This window comes from Malaclemys terrapin, chromosome 19 (assembly GCF_027887155.1).
Source record: "Malaclemys terrapin pileata isolate rMalTer1 chromosome 19, rMalTer1.hap1, whole genome shotgun sequence".
Taxonomy (NCBI): Eukaryota; Metazoa; Chordata; order Testudines; family Emydidae; genus Malaclemys; species Malaclemys terrapin.
The window spans coordinates 7,889,210-7,908,276 of NC_071523.1; the positions used below are offsets into that span (position 1 = coordinate 7,889,210).

The 19,067-nt window shown below is 44.6% G+C and overlaps 1 protein-coding gene across 1 annotated transcript in view; it reads right to left on the reverse strand.

Annotated features, from left to right (window-relative positions):
- UBR4 (ubiquitin protein ligase E3 component n-recognin 4) overlaps nucleotides 1-19,067 on the reverse strand; it is a 122,417-nt gene that overhangs the window by 49,594 nt on the left and 53,756 nt on the right. Inside the window, exons 47-64 of the mRNA XM_054009407.1 lie at nucleotides 18,703-18,866; nucleotides 17,846-18,062; nucleotides 17,240-17,456; nucleotides 14,187-14,250; nucleotides 13,564-13,698; nucleotides 12,752-12,926; nucleotides 11,403-11,543; nucleotides 10,847-10,968; nucleotides 9,297-9,408; nucleotides 7,017-7,147; nucleotides 6,697-6,874; nucleotides 5,598-5,702; nucleotides 4,550-4,687; nucleotides 3,882-4,056; nucleotides 2,901-2,997; nucleotides 2,310-2,417; nucleotides 1,736-1,852; nucleotides 377-586 (exon numbers count right to left, since the gene is read on the reverse strand). Of these exons, the coding sequence (XP_053865382.1) occupies nucleotides 377-586; nucleotides 1,736-1,852; nucleotides 2,310-2,417; nucleotides 2,901-2,997; nucleotides 3,882-4,056; nucleotides 4,550-4,687; nucleotides 5,598-5,702; nucleotides 6,697-6,874; nucleotides 7,017-7,147; nucleotides 9,297-9,408; nucleotides 10,847-10,968; nucleotides 11,403-11,543; nucleotides 12,752-12,926; nucleotides 13,564-13,698; nucleotides 14,187-14,250; nucleotides 17,240-17,456; nucleotides 17,846-18,062; nucleotides 18,703-18,866 (2,606 nt within the window). The remainder of the gene's footprint in view (nucleotides 1-376; nucleotides 587-1,735; nucleotides 1,853-2,309; nucleotides 2,418-2,900; nucleotides 2,998-3,881; nucleotides 4,057-4,549; nucleotides 4,688-5,597; nucleotides 5,703-6,696; nucleotides 6,875-7,016; nucleotides 7,148-9,296; nucleotides 9,409-10,846; nucleotides 10,969-11,402; nucleotides 11,544-12,751; nucleotides 12,927-13,563; nucleotides 13,699-14,186; nucleotides 14,251-17,239; nucleotides 17,457-17,845; nucleotides 18,063-18,702; nucleotides 18,867-19,067) is intronic.

Consider the following 19,067-nt stretch of genomic DNA (forward strand, 5'->3'; position numbering starts at 1 on the left):
TTGGGCAAACACCTGCAAGGCATCCTTGCCATAGTAAACAGCAATGGTTTGTGGATCTTTGCCTGCCAAGCAAAAAAATTCACCCCACAGAGTAGTATCCCTTCAGAAAGATTCATGTTTAAACAACAGACAATGACAGCAGCTCCAAAGAATTGCATGGCTCAGGAATGCAACAACAAACATGGCTCTAGTGTCAGAGAGCATCAAGCAGTCCCAGATGTCAGTAAGGACTCAGGAGGACAAATTTTGAATCGATGGAGAGAGACAACAGCAGGCCAGATGCTAGATACTCCTACAGCAGTTTAGTAAGGAAGAGCTCCATGCCGGTGGTTAGATGTTGATACAGGTTATGATGGCGGCATGGTGCGGAACTCACCTTCACGTATTGCCGGAGAAAGAAGGGGCCCATGTCAGGTGGAGAAGAGGTAGTGTGGGGTTTCAGCAGCTGGCTGGTGGCTACTGGCTCCTCATCATTCTGCTGGCTTTTCCAGTATTCCAGCAGAGACTTCAGAACGTGCAGACAGTAATCAACTGCGCCAGAGCTCAGCAATGCTGCAGCAGTGGCGCTGGAAATGAGGGAAGAGGACTGACAGGGGAATAAAAAGGTTACTCCACTCCTAAGAAGCAGCTGTTTCAGTAAAGCAGACAAAGTCATTAGCACCAAACAGCCATTTGCAGACATTATAGGGGTAAGAGGGCAGATTTTGCTGAAACTTTATGGGCAGTTTTCATGTTTGGGGTTTGAGTTTCTTTTAAAAGAAAAAAAAAAAAATCAACTGAAATATTTACAGACTCTTTTGAACAAGCGCTTAGTAAAGAAAAACAAACACAATCTCCTCCTAAGTCTAATCTCCCCTCGACACATGTGCCAGAGGCCACTGAGCTGTGGATTAGAAGACTAGTTGTTTTTTTTTCTTTTATGGGATTTCTATTTGTTTATCTGGGATTTGGCCAGCTGGGGGTGAGCGCCGCTAAAGAAAGAGTCGCGGCTGCAGATGCCGCTCAGAGGCTCTGCCCCACCCAGGTATTACTCCACCTGCATTCTGCAAGATGATGAGCTTTGATTTCTGTGGGAAGCTCAAGTGAATAACAAAGGCTAGAGAAAAAGCGACTGTAAATAAAACTATTAAAGCAGCCCTGTAAATCCAAACAAACCCCACAGCTCATAAGCTCATTAAAATTTGATGCAGTTCAGACTAAATTTTTAACCTCTATGCTTTTTTATTAATCTCCTTCCCACCACACATACTGTTTTTATGCCTTATTACCGTACCTTTTAGCAACAAATATCTAAGGAATCCTCTTAGTGACTTTTACGTTGACACAGCAGCATATTGCTTTCCAATAATCACGTTACAAATCCCCTTTAACTCCTTCAGTGCCAAGGTGGTTTAAGTAAACTCCGCTAGGCCGTTTTAAGAAATACCTTTCTCTGCTGCCTCTATTCCAAATCAACAATGGACTAACTCAACTACTGCCACTGGAACAAGCTTATCTAGTCTCACTGTCCTGCTGGCTTCCCCTCTAACTCCTGCTGGGTCTTTTTCCATGATGGCCAAGTTGCAGCAACATTGTACACTCCCCACAAGGATGCACCAAAGCACATCCAGTCATCCTGAGTTCCAGAATATCCATTCCAGAGAGTCGTCCCCCGCCCCCAGCCACTCTTCGCCTGGTGAAGGGCGGGAACTCCTGAAGGTATATATAAAGAAAGTTTAAAGGTGCCAGATTGTACCTCACAAATGGAAGATTTGGATCCTGACTTGGTCCTGGACATGAACACGCTAAGCAGCCTCATTACCACCAAGTGCACTTCGTTCAGGGCAGAACGTTCATTCTTCTTAGACACATCCTGCAGAGAGAGATCGGTCACTTTACACAGCTGCATTCCAACTCTAAGATCCTGGGAACTTGTTTATAAATGACACCTTGGCAACAATGGATGTTAGTGTAAATGCCCGGGGTGCTGATGGCAGCACAGACCCCGAAGTATACAGTTATACTGAATAAAACTTGGATGTTCCTGATCACTGCCAAAGACAGGTCTAAGAGTCTGAATAAAAAGGTAACAATTTAGAACTACATTTTATATCGACTTACTGATACCAGCCCTATCAGCGGAGAGTTATACTCCAATACCATTTTCCTCCTCACAAAGTAAAGCAAGTGACATCAAATGTCTGAACAAGTCTATTTAAAACAAACCCGTTGCTCCCTGGACAACTCCTCTGCCTCAAATGCCCCTTAATGGGATGGGTCCCAACCCATAAGCTCTAGCAAGCTGCAAGTGTTTGCTCATATCACCCTACCTTTTTATCCATGCCCAGTTCTGCGATGAGTTGGGACAGAAGGTTATCTAGAGCACCCTTGTCCTTCTCATCTTCACCATCTAGATCTGTTGTGAGCATCAGAATAACCTGGAAACACAGAAATTGGAGAGGCAGTGAAGTCAGGCTCCATTATCACCGTGCGAGAGATGGACTATCTCCATACAACACTCCACAGAGGAATCCCAGATTCCAATACTCTCTCCTTCCATGAATCATGCTTATACCATCACATCTGATTATTAACATTTGGTATGGTCAGCAAAGACCGTATCGGTCTAAGCGACTAAGGATACTCAAAGTGGTTTTAGCCATATTGGTAAGAGAAAAGGAATGCTGAAGGGGAGCAACAGAGTATAAATCTAGCAGAAACTCATAGGGACAGAACACTGCCTGTGAGACTCAATGGTATGAAGAATGGTCTACAAGATCGAACGAGATAGGCCTTGTAATATGATTTGGTTGGTGGGGTGAGGAAGATGGAAAATGTATGCAGAATTTTGTTGAAAAAATTGTTAGATATTTGTTAACCACCAAACAACAGGGTCTCTTGATCTTTCCTCAGTAAGCTACCTGCATGTAAGGAATGGCACGGACTCCTCCAACATTACGCAGCTGGGGTAAGGTCTGCAACAGCCTCTCCAACAGCATCAAACGGACCATGTGCAGTCTAGAGAGTTAGATATCAAGAATCAGACATGAAGCAATTAAGTGTCAGACACTCTGTAATAAAAATGAAACCCAAAAGCATTATAAATGGGATACCCTGATATGTCAGCAAAAATTCACTTCCTGACAAGTTTGAGCTGACCAAATTAGAAAGGCCAAATCACAGATGCCAGAGAGGCCTTTTACAGGCAAGTAATGTCAAAGGCAAAATCAACTCTGGCATCAGAGAAATAATTAAATTAGTACTTTGTTTTAGAGTGCTTTTCCCAGCACAATTAACTGCAGAATGAAACTGACCAGGGACATATGTCACAAGTCCATTCCAATCTGCAGAGGGCACCCCTTGGAAAGTGGTTGATCATCGGTTGCCAGGTCAAAGAAGAAGGGGAAAACCAATGAGAAACTGCAGTGAGATTGTTGCAGACTGCGTTTTTTTGTTTTTGTTTTTTTTTTTTTTTTTTTTAAGTATAGCGCATGCTTGACAGACACTATCCTGGGCAGCCTACATTATGTTTCCCCACTGAATGTCAGATGTTACCAAGATTTAAGTTTTAGTGAGTGGCTCACTAGACGTATGTGTCTAAAACATTCAGATTGTTCATCCCTGCAAGTATAACTCCTCAGTCAAAGTCTCATGGGACACACAAGTGACAAGGCAGAATGACAGATGCATGGATGCAAACAATGGCTTGCTCTATGCACAATAATTGTTGGAGACCAGTGAGATGGACTTTTGGCCTCTGATCTTTATCACAGCTGTTCATTATTCTCTATGGATTTATAGTATCTCCTAGGCCCATTTCCCCCCCATGAAAATGTATCATCAGTGGCACGTGAGTGGGTCCCCTCTGACCCATTTCTCCATGGGAAAATAAAGCTTCATACCTATTGCTGGTGTGGACATCGCCTTCAGCTTCTCCTTCGCCTTCTCCTTCTGAACCATCCCCTTCCTGCTGCCCTGTGGTGGTACTGATGGCACCAGTGCTTGAGCTGACACTGCCTGGCCCAGCTGGATGGCCCTCCGCTGTAGTGTCACCATACGCGCTGCTGCGGCCAGACACTGAAGAAGGAAAGGTGACATGAGCACAACTGAACACAATCTCCACTATGCCTCATAGCAAACTGCAAAGCTGAATGACCATTTGGGATAATCATTCTTTGGATTCAGGAAGGGGGAAAGGTGTCCGTGGGTATCGTCAAAGGCCAAAAAAGAGCTTTATTTCTGTACAAATTATTTTAACACCACATAGCAACTGTGTGTGTGAATGGGCAATTTTTATTATACAGGTTTCACCCAAAGTAAGAGCTTAAATGAAATGGAGTCAATACAGGAAACTTATTAAATCAATCCTGCATATGTAGTTTGTAAAGCACATTGAGATGAACATTAAGATAGTCCACATACCCTTAGCATGCACTAAAGAATTGCTCCTTTTTGCCAAACAATATTCTCGTCTCTCTCATATACTGTTATAAAATAACTACAGTGCAATCATCTAAATAGTGCCCAAAACATGTAGGCACTGGCCAAATAAGTCCCTGAGTGTTATTACCACTGTGTTCGCCAGCCACTGAATCCACTGCACTGCCACCACTCTCAGAGCCCACACTGCCGCCATGGTCAGCTGGTGAAGTCCGAAGAGTAGAGCCATCGGTTGCCGCTGTGCTGCCTTCATCATCAGATGCTGGAGCTATGAGAGTAACGAGAGCTGTTACAAGTAAAAACACCGTCTTTATACAACTCTAAAAGAGCATGCTCTAGAGAAAAGCCAAGAGCGACTCCTCAGGTTTCTGAAACCAACTATAATAGTAGTGCTCTCGATACTTAAGATTAGAAGCAAATTCTGCTCTGCTTCTTAGGTTAGAAACCGTGGGCCAATTTTTCTCCAGGGACCACAGACTAGCCTCCATCACTGTACAATCATCCCTCTGCTTGGGCACTGCTTTAAATCCAATATCCGCATGCACAAGTGAGGATTATTTGCACGGTTAATGAATGGTATCAACTATCATCTGTTAGAACAAGTGGTAGTGCTCAAAAAAGGGTGTGCATGAGCTTTTGTTCACAAACAACGGAGAATAGGCTCTTGAAAGGGTTGCCCTGCGGTTGGAGATAGATCAAAAAGGGTTAAAGAAATATACTGTGTTCACGATCCTTAAACCTTCCTAATTTAAAAAAAAAATAAAAATCTGGAAAGCCTAATAATTTGAGCTGCTGATGTGCCATATCAGACCTGCCATTATACCTTTTAAGTGTAAGTATCCAAACTGAGCAGAGGTGCTCTTCCAGAAGTGAAAAATTCACAAGAGCTCTAAAGCAGAATGCTAACTGAATCTAACTGATCTCTTGGCTTTCACCGACAATCTACATTTTAGCTGTGCGACCTGGGAAGCAGGCTGCTGGAAAAGTTTCCTCCTGAACTCCAGATTTCTGGGGCTGATTGTTCATTTTTAAAGCAAAGAACCCAATGATGGTGACTGCTTGGCAAAACTGTATTCCAAATGACTAAGTGACCTGCAGGAGGTACTGCAGTGCAGGCAGTATTGCTATAGGGTTCAAGATGCCCTCAGAGAGTTTAATATCTTCTTGTGAACAGTTACCTGATGCTGTGGTGTCAGAGAGAGTTCCAGCATCAAGAGATGAAGAACTGGGGGCTTGGCCAGACAGTCCCAGGCTCTGTAGTCCAAGTGCACTGCTGCTGCTCCCTGTGAGAGGTGAACACACAACACCGACTGTCAATAAATCCCTGAACTGTCTACACAGTGCCTTAGTCAACACAAGTTAGGGTGTAAATTATGGAGTACCAGTGTGACACGCGCTAACTACACTGTGTGGACCCTGCTGGTGTGCACGGAAAGTTCCCAAGTGCAGGTGAGTGTAATATTGTTTTGAAATAGCATTAGATGTACATGCCCTAGGGAATAGCAGAGTCCACATGGGCCCGTTAGTGCACGCCATGCTGGTGCTCATTAGAATTTACAGGCCAGCTGGTGCAGACTAAGGCATCAGGTAGACAAGTTTTCAGTATGACTAAGCCTTCTGCTTTGAATACCTTCAAGGTAACACACAATGGACAAAACTTTAAGCTGGTTTACATTTATCCCCAATGTCCTGATTCCATCTTGCTGGCTTTGCTCTGCACAAGCCCCTCAGCCAACTGTTCCCCAGTCATCTAAGTATTTTTTCTCATGCCAGCTCTTCTACTTGATGCAGTCTGCCTATCTCCTATGCCAGTTGGCCACCCACTACTCATTCAAATCCCTCCTTAGAGAACACTTCCTCCACAAAGGCTCTTTGTGATAACTTGGCAATGATAGAAATGTATGTGAACAAAAGCTAAAAATATACATAACCAACATCTGCCCCACCCCTTAAGAGTAGTATTGCCTCTCATGGCTTAATAGGTCTCATCTGCTCCAGTTCCAATCCACTGCACCCGATGGTCATTTGGGAGTGGAAGGATGATCTCGTTTTTAAGGCACGGGACTGGGAGTCAGGAGATCTTGGTTCAATTCCAACTTTGCCTCAAATTTCTTATGCAGCCTCAGACAAGTCAGGTAGGCTGAGATTTTCCAAAAGGGTCCTAGGGAATTAAGTGCCCATCTCAAATAGGGAATTCAATGCAAGATTGGTTTCTAAATCCCCAAGGCCCTTTGAAACTGGGATTCCAATCTGTCTCAGATAACATGCACATCTTACCTTGCTGGTCTTGTTGCAGGCTCAGGGCAATGGCTAGTTCCACCATTGTTTCATCATCTGCATCTGGAGGAATGTCCAGCATGGGTGGGAATCCCTCTGCTCCAGCCAGGAGAGCCTCCAGAGGAGAAGGGTTGCCATTATTCACATTTTCAGAAGTCTCCAGCACCATTGACTCAGACTAAGGAGAAGGAACACAGACAGAGCTTCTACCAGATCACCCCCATCCAATGGAGTGCTTGGGGTTGAACAACCGCAATTAAACTAAACCTAAGTACTTTTCAAAAATAAAGACTCCAAACAAAAAAAAACTCTGGGCTCACCACCATCTCAAAGTCCCCGTGATCCACCTCGCTTTGCTCCTGGCTCTCTTGTCGAATATGCTCGCCATTTGCTATCCCAGAGCTCTGCATTTTGTCTTCTGCATCGTCGTCGTCGTCATCGTCCTTATCTCCTGGGCCACAAAAATACCATTCACAAACACACCCTTTCCTCATCCCTTTCTCTCCACTCTAATGTGCGGCGCAGTGGGCAATGCTGACCAACACACCAGTGCTGTCTGTAATGGCAGAGTTCTGCACAGCTATGTGGGAGACCCAGGGTATTTTCCCACTCTCTTGCTCTGCTGGCTGGCAAAGACTGGGACAACTGTAACTGAGGTAGAATGCTCCACACCTGAGTGCTTCTAAGCTGCACACCCTCTATGTAAGGAGCACCACTGATGGGACTCCATAGGGACTTTCGTACAGTCATCCTCGGTTGTGAGGGGAGGCAAACAAAGCCTCAAGGTGAGGGAATGCAAAGATTCATCTTCAGGGATGCAGAGGACCCCCCAGGAACAGAGGGAGAACAGGGGAAAGCTCTAGAATGCAAAAAAAAAACCCTCTCACAATGCCACTGTTCTTAGGTCACTCAATTATAAAGTGACTAACAGGCTGGCTTGGGGAAGTCAGGAGTAAGAGACTCAGGTTTTGTTTCACCCTCAAAATGAAAAAGCTAAGTCCTTGCAGGTGCAGGGTATCATAAAAAGGAACAACTCAAGTTGCTCTGTAGCAACTCCCTGGCCAATCCTGGAGGAAGCCATTTCCAGCTTTCCTCAGCCAGGATGATCAGCACAATACAGTGCTTTTGGGGTGGAAGAGAAGAAAAAAAATTGTTTACAGGAAAAGCTCTGTGCAGGATCCTACAATGTAAACAGGTTGATCATTAACCTTCTCCTGCTTTAACTGTATAGTAACAGTCCTTAGGAATCCATCTAAGAAAACTTCAGATTTTGGAGGATGCTGAGGGAAGAAGAGAACACAAAGCTGAGGGAAGAAGAGAACACTTCCAAAACCCCTCTTGTGCCACCCCTGCCCCCCGCCTACATTTTGGGAAATTATTATTCTTGCATACGGGAGAGGAAACCCACATGGATGGGCCAGGGGACTGATAATGGGGGGAAAAAAAAAAAAAAAGAGTCTTACATCAAGTTCAAACCCATCCAGGTTGGCAGTGACTAATTGTTCAAATCACTGTTTCTTGGCCTACATCAGGGATGGAGAACCTCCTGCCCGAGGCTTCTTTTCATCCGGCCTACAGTAAGTCTCTGCACCACGGGCCAGACACCCTGAGCCTCAGCGCCACCCCCATGGCGGCATGTCCCTGCAGCCCCTAGGCACAAGTGCGATCAGGGAAGCTCCGCGTGCTGCCCCCGCCCCCAGTGCCAGCTCTGCAGCTCCCATCGGCCGTGAACCGCGGCCAATGGGAGCGGCAGGCGCAGGCAGAGCCACCTGGCCCCTCAGGGAGCAGAGCAGCATGGAGCCAGGGCAGGCAGGGAGCTGTGTGTGGTCCCTGACTGATTTTTGATGTGCGTCAATGGCCCCTGATAGAAAAAAGGTTCCCCACCCCTGGCTACATGAAATAAATTGGCTGTCTGGGTGGTCACTGTTCTAGTCTCAGCAGACATACCAAGAACTGGATGGGTAGATAATGCACACTCTTTACACAGATGTGGCTACTCCAAAACAGGGCAGAGGTACAATGGTGGGAAGGAAACCTGCATTGTCCTCCATTTAGCCATAGATCAGATACTTCCATCTCTACTGTGGCACCTTCCACCAGCCATTAAGTTCTAAAAATATTTCTCTCTTGGATGGAGACCTGATTGGCTAATTTTAGCCTGGAGCAAAAGTTTACAGCCAACTTTTAAACCTATGAAAGTACAGACAGAAACATTGATACAGTCTGCACTATCGCAGTCTAGACTGGATAAACAGTGTGGAACTATATATAAAGTGGGGGCATTACACACAGCATTACATTATGTAGCGTTACACAAGATGCCAATTTGAGAAATCAGGTTTGTGTAGCGTGACCAGATGTCCTGATTTTATAGGGACAGTCCCGATTTTTGGGTCTTTTTCTTATATATGCTCCTATTACTCCCCACCCCCGTACCGATTTTTCACGTTTGCTGTCTGGTCACCTAGGTTTGTGGGTTGTTTTTAAAGGACTGGATTTTCCCCTTGCTAAGGGTGAGCTCATATCACATGATCTTATATGAACTTTTGTGCATAAGGTGGCCCAGATTAGTCAGAAGCAGAGAGGAAGGTTATGCGTACCCATGGGGGTGTTGCTGCGAGGAGAAGATGGCAGCGTCACGTGTCTCCGCTTGTTCCTCGGCCTCAGCACGCGAATTAAAGCTTGTTTACAGGAAAAGCTCACTGCAGGATCCTGCAATGTAAACAGATTGATCATTAACCTTCTCCTGCTTTACCTGTATATTAACGGTCCTTATGAATCCATCTAAGAAATACCCAGCTGACTCTCTATTAGTCATCATGCAAACATATAGCACAGCTATTGTCTTCCCCGTTATAACACTTTTTACTGTTCCCTAAGGCAACTATGATCATCTATCCCATGCTACCACATGGCAAGCATACAGTATATACTCTCCCCCTCTCTACAACCTCTATTCTTCACCATTAATTTCTACCCCTTTAGAATACCAATCTCTGGCACAACTGAGGCCAATAGTACAGGCGATCTAGTCCCACTACTCCTTGTTGTAAATGCATAGGATGTTTTCACAATGTATCTGCCTCCTGCTCGTAAGCACATTTCCTCAGCAGTCAGTTTTGTGGTTTGAGCATCGGGTCAAACATTCTTTCTGCTCATGCACATATTATGTTGTACTTTTTTCTACCAACTTTGAGCTTACAATGTCTCGATTTCATCACCGGGAATGTAATGAGTGACAACTTTACACTGGCAGCTGAACTGGTATCAAATCTCTATCAGGTGTCTTTCAGCCCTCTCCTGCCCCAATATATGCAAAGGACAATACTGTTGGATATCAGATGGTTGCTTTTAGAAAACTGGGAATTCACAGGTTGACCAAGGACATACTATAAAAAGGGTCTTGAGTAATTCATGATTCCTGCGTTAGAGTTTTATCACAAATCAGGTACCAACATCTAAAAGTTTCATTTATTAATAAAGCATCTAGCCCTTAAGGTTGCGAAGATGACCTTAAAAACATGAAAGGAGTAAAAAAGCAACACTGTCTGAATTTGCAGTGTGAGAAACAATAGCTCCTCTGAGCTTCTATGAACTGCCCCACTCCTTTCAATGGTGTTGGTTATGACATATAATGGGTACTGATTAAAATGTCATCACTTATCTATTTCACTGCTGATCATAGCCAAAACAGCTAGTGTGCTTAAACCACCTCTCACACCTTTCCAGGAGCCAAAAGCCCCCGCTGCCAAAGACTTCAGCTTCTTTCCTGCCAGTTTCCATAAAGTCAGTTGTGTCCTCAACAAAATTAAGTCAATGACAAAATAAAACAAATTGAATGTAATATAAAATTAAATAAAACCAGGGATACTGCATTGATTGCATTATGCATAGTTACATTTAGTTCAACAAAAACCTCCATTTTATAATGTATCTGAGATTGCCAGAGGATATCCAGAGGTGCAGAATCTAGGGGCATGACTATAGAAGTTAACTGCAGAAGTTGCTACAGAGTACATGGGGCTTTGACCACACAGCCTCCACCACGCAAACTGCTAGCCTTCTCGTACCACCCTGCCTGCGTTAGGCTGTCCTCACACTGTCAGTGGTACAGGAGAAACCAGCATACAATGACAGCAAGATTACGTACAGGACAGAGTAACATTTGCATGTAGATCTTGGACGCTGTGTTGATACAATCCAGTTCACATGTGCAGTATCCATGGATAATGTCCACCAGAGCATTGACCGTGGCTTCAACATGCGTCAGACCTAAATAGGAACAAGAGTGCAGGATTGTGAATTACTATTTAGACTAAGCTCTTCAGGAAGGGCCCTTTTGTTTATACCTGTCTGTAAACAGACTCGCACACTGTTGGCATTAGAAAAAACAACATGAAGACCAAAAGAAGTTTATACAGACAAGTTCCCTAAAAGTATAAAACCATAATTACTTGGCAAACATTCCACCACCACCAAAAACTTCCATCCTTGTGGCGAGGTATATAAGCCATCACTTCTTATGCTTTTTGTATTTGTACAAGATAGAAAAGCATTAGATCGGCATTTATTCATATCATTTAACCGGGAAATATGCAAGCAAATATGAAACCATTTTTTCCCTTTACTAGCGTCATTTCAGATGGGCTGCTTCAAAAATACCCAAGCTTCACTTTGGCAAACGACAAGGTTCAGCTTTAACATACCCGGTAAGCAGGCAGGAGCCAGGAAGACATTTTTGGGTTTTGATGCATGTAGCTTCCAAAAATGGTTGACCAGGTGGGTGATAAAACTCCACCCATCTCCTTCAGTGGGTTTCTGGGCTTCCCGTCCTTCTTCACCTCCCTCTGTGAAGGGACAAAAGTAACCATCAGAACCACGCAGACTCACAAAGCAGGATTTTGGTCACAAAGTCAGGAAGCTTGTAATGCTCACACCACTGTTTTATGCAAGGGGGGAATGCAAAAAATTAATTTAAATCTGGAACTCACGTCATGAGCTTAAAGCGGTGCCTGTCTTTTTCGATACTGATGTATAATGCTCTAAATAGCCTGAGACCCAATTATCTGAGAAATTGCATCTTCCCCACCTCCTCACTTCCCAGCTATCTGTCAGGGGATACAATGTCTTCTGGACATCTCTCACTGTCAGAGTTCAGCCTTAAGCTTACCATCACTAGTGGCAGGGAAGGGGAAGAGAGTTTGTTAGCAAGCAAGGCACCACGGAGTTAAGTTGATATTGACTGCTACTGAAAGGCAGCCAATGCCTTGATCAGGAGAGCTACCAAATGTCCAATGAATGTTATTCTCATAGACCTGTCCCTGCCATTTCTACTTGATTTAAAAAAAAAAAATTTGTTAAAGGGACCCCATTTAAAGCCCCAACTCTCCCATCCTCAACAATCCCAGTAGCTGCTAGGGGCTGGGGAGGAGCGGGAGATGGTCAGACTTTTGCCTCCCCCAGGTCGGTAACAGTGGGCTTTTGTCAGTCTCAACTGACCCCTTTAAAACCTTTGTGCTGGATCTAGTCTGGGACACTTGCCACCAGCACCACTCTATGACATGTTTCTGAATTAGAGACCCACGCAATGACTACCCAACTTCTATGTAGAACAGATGGCAGCAGACCCCCAGAAGTATGGGAGAGAGAATATACAACACATGAGCCTTTACATCTCAGTGAGTTGAAGTCTCTTTGGTTACTCATGCACCATGGAGGATAAAATGCATATGGGAACTGCTAGCCCTTATATAAAGTAGCTGTACAAGCAAAACATAAAATATACACAACTATCCAAAGCGGGGAGGGATAGCTCAGTGGTTTGAGCATTGGCCTGCTAAACCCAGGGTTGTGAGTTCAATCCTTGAGGGGGCCACTTAGGGATCTGGGCCAAAATCAGTACTTGGTCCTGCTAGTGAAGGCAGGGGGCTGGACTTGATGACCTTTCAAGGTCCCTTTCAGTTCTAGGAGATAATAAAAAATAAATAATAATAATAATAATAATAAAAGGGAAAGTTCAATAAAGACAAAAATAGAAATTCAATGGTTTATTCACCTGTTTCCGTCTGTGGCAACTTTGACTCCGTGAAATGGACCAGGTTGTTTGGCCTCATAATAGCGATGGATCGAGCAGTGATCACCAACCTCTGAAACACTTCAGGGTCCAGGTCCTTCCCTTCTTTGCTGGAGGAGCTCAAATACTGGATGGCTTTACTCAGCAAGGCCTGATCCTGCAAAGCAAGGATTATTAAAGACAAACAAGGGAACAGCAGCAGCAAAGGTCTAAAGAGCTAGTGTGGGAGGGAGTAGATGGGACAATTTAGCCTTCACTAAAAAGCGAACTCCCTGTTAACTCTTCACCACCATCACATGCGTCAGCAGCAGTAGAAGTCACTCAGCGACAAACAAATTCCACTTGGAGAATGGATTTTCATTTCTCTATATCACTTAAAAGGGTATCGATTCACAGCTGTTAACTGGGTTAGACGATGCAGTAGTCTACATTTTTGTGGTATGACTAGATTTTTCAGGTCTAACCATGATTTACCTGGTATTGTTCTATAGTATTTGATTCAAACCTGGTTGCCCTGCAGACATCAGACCTATAGGACATAATTTGCAGTCTAACTTCAGCATGTCCCAAGATACCCATGTGTTTCCCCCCCAGATTAACTGTTACTCTTTATTTAAAATATGGATTCGCACCCAAATCTTCAAAGTGTCATGAATACAAAACTCTCTGATGGAAATAAAGACCAGGCAGGCGGGCACATGTTGCCTGGAATAGATGTCCTTTGGGTGCACCTCGTACGTCAGCCATGCCACTGGGTAGTTACAGCAGGCTTGGAAAACCCTCCAACAGCTTACCTTGTGGTTATGGTATGCCGAGCGGCTGGTGTGAAGGCTAGCCAGGAGACTCTTGGTTTGCTGCTGGACGCTGGAGGGAGCGGGCATTGAGAGTAATATGGTAGCCAGTTCCTGAGCTGCAGCCTTGCTCTTTTCCTGTTCCCGGGGACAGATAAAAAGCCTTCAGTAAATTTACCACTGAAAGTGCTATGGGCATGCAAGTCCGACTTCTCAATCACTCCTGCTTAATGCTTCTTGCATTACCTCCCCCTCCCAGGAATGCAGGTTTCCTCCTTGATTCAATATTGCTTTTACATGAGGCTACCTTTATTATTTAGACAGCATTTTAGGTTTATACATCAGAAAGTTCCTCTTTGGTTTGCTGGGCTCCCACCCTGCTGTATTCACAAACCAGGTCACTGTGCGGCACGAAAATTCCCACCAGCAATAAACGCAAATGCCAATTGTCATTTAAAACTAGTTTCAAATGCTTTTCACTAACTCAAGTTTCAGATCTCTGCTCTGAGCAAAACGGATGCGGCTCTCTTCTGGTATCAGGCCCCTAGGGCTGCAGGAGCTGCTGCTGATCTCTCTCCTCCTCCCCCGTCTTTGAAAGCTCAAGATGTATTCAGAAAGTTACTTGCCTTCTCGTTGACTGGTCCTACAGCAAAGCAGCTTTCCAGTGCTTCTAAAGAACTCACTACTAGCCTGAAGGAAGAAAGGAAAGCAGGCTTGAGTACAGCAACCCTTCTCTCTCCTTAGCACTTTGCTTTATGCAGGCTACAGTCATGAGTAGCTCAGAAACCGCTAACGAATGCCAAGTACAAAATCAAAGCATGATAAAACCTGCCACAGGCACCATGCATATCATTTCATTGTGTTACAGACCAGAGTTAAACCTGGCTCACGCTCACAGACAAACTTAGGACTGCTTTAATAATCCACAGCTGAAAGACAGGGGCTTTTCTCTACCAAAGAGGATAAAACATTTCCTTATGCTGCCTGCAGCAGGGATAACTTGGATTGTCTTGACAGTACCAATTCACCATGGCCCACAGACGTATATGACTGCAGATCAAGGGTTGGTATGACACATGAGAAAAGTCGGTTATGCTTTTTCTAAGGGAGCAAGATTCTACAGAAGTTCCCCGACTTATGCAAGCGTTCTGTTCCGGAACGCCTAGCGTAAGTCGAATTTTGCGTAAGTCGGGAACGTATCTCCGAGAATTACGCAAAAAGAAAAAAAAAGCTTACAGAACTTTTCCCGTAAGTCCAGATTTCCGTAAGTCGGGTTTGCGTAACCCGGGGAGCATCTGTACTCACTTGCTATTTTCACAGAGGGTACTCATTCCAATTTAGAGTTTCATCCCAAATGCTCCAGCAGTACAATTAGATGAACTAGGTATGCACCTAGGTATGTCCAAAACATGAGTTACAAAAGAGACCCAAATCCAAGAGCCTTCAGTCGACCACTTTTGACCCTAGGCAAGGCATATTAGTAAAATGCTCGCCCACAGGGAAAGTCTTATTCAGGACTTGCAGTCTTGTGCCAATTCTCCCTTGTCGCCCTCCTCTCTGCCTCGCAATGAAACTGTCCGAAATGCTCAACTGACACATCGAAAGGAGCACCGCAACACAGCCGGAGAGAGCAACACAGAACAGAGTAACAGGGGCCAAGCTACACAGATCAGGAGGGGAAAGGGAAGAGGAGAGACAGCCTAAAGAACAAGGAGAGAGAGCAGAACATAAGATTAAAAACTGGGTAGAAGAAATAATCTAAGGACTGGGCAAGTTCTCTGGTCACTTGTTTGACAGTTAAACAACTGAACAGTTTATTTCTCCTCATACACCCACAAAACCAGTGGGGAAATAGAAGGGGAAAAAGAGAGGCACAAGGAGGGACAAAGTGAGCTGAGGAGTGTCAACAAGCAACAGTTATACTGTATGCAGCACAAATTCTCAATCCACCACGCCTTTACATTGTGCTAAATCTTCTGCCATGCAATGACCAGAATGTAAAGAAGCAAATGTCACTTAAAAAAAAATAAACAGTCAACAAAAGCCACACCATGTGTTCTGTCTCTGACACACACTCATTCGTGCTGAGAAAAGGATGGCATACTAACCGGTCCAGGATGGTTAGGGACTCAGTTTCAGAACTTTTGGGGAGCAAAGAAAAAGAAAAAAAAAAAAATGTGTGAAGCTCACAGAAAACTACCTAGAACACATTCTAAGCAAAAGGCAAATTAAATGGGGAGTCAGGAAGCTGGGAGAGCGATATATACAGTCATTCCAAGCAGGACTCCTATTTGGGCAGCACACCACTTCCCTAACAGCAAAACAAATTAAAGGAGATCGAGGCCATCTAGCACAGAGAAGCCAAGCACATTGGTTAAAAGCACTACTGAAGGCTAGGTTAAGGATATAGCGTCTAGACACCCAACTTCTCCATCGGAAACTGCCTCTTGCCTGCAACAGTGGTTCCTAACAAGGGGTCCACAACCCTTTTTTGGGGTCACCAGGCAGCTGGGAATTTTATAGTTCATAAAGTGGATGCAAGAAAAATACTTTATTTGATCAGTCTAGCTTTAAGTTTTATGAAAACATAGTCCCACTGCTCAAGTTTCCATTGAGAGGGAGACACCTGGTGGAGACAGGGCAGCAGAGGAGAGAAAAGAAAGAAAGAAAGATCTAGCCTAAAGAAAAAGAAGCACTGATAATGGGGTAGATTTTCAAAGGTGACTTTCAACGGGACTTAAGTGCCTATGGCCTTTGAAAATTTCCTCCGAAGAGCCACTTAACCTCTGTGCATCTCCAATGAAGTCAGTCAAGTTACACCAGCAATGAATTTGGCTAGTTTTTAAGTCATATTAGTTTCTCTCTGCACTGAGTCATCTGATCTATCTTTATTTTACTTTCCTGCCTTCTGTCTCCACTAGTTTCCTGGCTACACACAGTCTCTGCTGCATGGACTCTAAGACCCTGAGGCGGGAGTGTAGAAGAAAAGAAAAGAAAGCAACAGAAATTCTCTGTCCTCTACCAAATACACCCCCAACTCCTGTTCATGGTATGTTCCACACCTGGATATTGTATGAGTCCCAGGACAGGCTCTCATGCAATAGCTAGTATTATAATAGCTGGACTGCAAGACTGAAAAGTTTGGGAATCCCTGGCCTATGAGGAAGTTGCCACACAAGTAGTTGCTACAGAGAAAGAAGAGAGGAGAACATATGTAGGGCAAGGTCACACAGAAACTAAAAAGAGGAATGAAGAGAAAGCTCCTCAGAAGTGAGCTTAGGTTCAAAGAGCCTCTAACTTTTGTGATCTTTGGTGGCTGTAAAAGGATCCCAGATTTAAATAAGAAAAGGTGGCAAGAAGGCAGAAGCCATCTGAGGCTGCTTGAGGTTGCTGCAGACAGACTCAATTGGTAATGTGAAGGAGAATGCATGGAGCTCCATCCTCAACTCCACATGGGAGATTAGAGGGGAGCAGCAGGAAACCATTTTGGAAGAGTTGCACATTGACTCTTTGGTGGCATGACAGAATTGTCACGTTATATGAAAATGAGGAACACTTCATTACCAGTATAAAAGCTCCCAGCTAAGAATGCCACTCAAGTGCATCCAGGGCACCAGTATAACTAGTAACTTTTAAAGGCAAATAAAAACAATAGATATAGATATAGATAGATAGATACCTCTCCAGGACAGTCCCACTGGCAGCAGCAGGGGTAGCAGACTCCAAGTCTCCCGTACCATTTCCTTGATTCAGGTTCGGGGGACAAACGTTGCTCACTGAGGCAGATGGGAAATCCTCTGGGGGCTCATCAGGCCAGCCAAACTGCTCTTTGGTCTTGCCATAAATTTTGACAGCATCCATCATTGTGACTCCAGCAGGATCCACAGAGGCCCCAACTGCAACGAGCAAGAGAGATTTTACAGGTTCCTTCTCTTTGATACCAACAAGCAAGTAGAGAGGGTTTACATACAATTTACCCAGCACTCATCCGTTCTGAAACATAGCTTTGTCTTATTTTCTAATGTCTTTTCCTCCATGCTATCTCAGCACAGAATCCTTGTAACTTAACTAGAGATGCTGCACGTGCCCTCTGCAATGGGGTGCTGGACCCACTATAAAATAGCTACTTTACAGAAGCCCAGAATGATTAGAACCGTGGCTACGCCCCTGTAAAACTAATTCCTGGTGGAACCTCTGCCCACTAACAGCTGAAGTGCAACAGCCCCCAGACACCCCCAGTTAGCTTGCAGGTAGTTAAAGCATGCAACCAAGACCAAAGACTTACTGAAGATGGTTAATTTTTTGTCAGCTTGCAGGGCTTCCTCCCGTGTGAAAGGAAAATCAAACCAACGAGCCCTGGTCATGTTCAACTGCATGGTGCGGCCAAAGATCTCCAGGTAGGAGGGAGCTCGCTCAATTGCCTGAGTGCCAATCTGGATCCTCATGCCTGTCATCACCATTGTGCTGTTGTTGTTAGTGACTTCGATGGTAAAGCCACCAGGCTGCGGGAGACAATCCGTACTGAGGAAGGGAAAGCTGAAGATGGGTATTTCTAATCACGAGCACCCTGGAATGGGAAGGCCTATGCACCATCTCACTGCAATGCCGGTGGCCTGCTTACACCATGACAGGAACAGAATGTTTCCTGGGAATTGTCTTCTTTCACTACCTAACTTCAGTAGCAACCCCGTGGACCTGCTGGGAAGGACTGGGTACAACAGCAGATAAATGGGGCTCAAAGGCCGACTTATTTGGGAAGAGGGATGCTCTGTGCTGGAGAGAAGAATGGAGCCAGAGAGAAAAATAGCAGTCAAGGAAAGAAAAGGCCCAAAACAACAAAAATAGTGAAAAAGAGAGGGACAGTTGAGGTACAGAACTAAAGCTCCTAGTGGCAAATGACTGGCTGCAAGTTTGATGCCAAGCTGGCTCTTAGAGGACTCAGATTGGGTGACCAACCAAAATTTGTATTCAAACATCCTCCAGTCGCTGATGGGGTTCATTAGCCCAGCAGTCTCCAGGATTGGCAGAGGGTCATTCGAACGAGAATGTACACTTTTTATAAAACAACTGCTCGTGAAGAGCACACCAGCCTTATGACAGAATTATGGAAATACTTGAGAGCTCCCAAAGCATCTGATTTACCTTGGTGTTGGCCACATACATGCCAGTGGAGTTGAGCCGGTGCTTTATCTGCTGGGCATTATAAACCTGCAAGAGATCATTGCCTCCAAACTCCACATCTGTGAGCTGCTGGTTGTGTTCAAAGAAGTCAATGGGAAAGTTCACTTGACTGGAGGTGCGAGTCGCTGAAAGAGAGGATACCAATGGCTAAAAAAAGACACACACACAGGTAAAGCTAGAGTGCTCCATCTGCAGACTGACTGCACATCTCTTGGGAATGCGCTAGCTTTCGAATTAGTTATGCATTGATCAGATACATATGCCATGCCATGAATAAGAGCAGCTTTCCTAGGGAAAGGTCCTCTTACTCAGCTTATCTGCAGCTC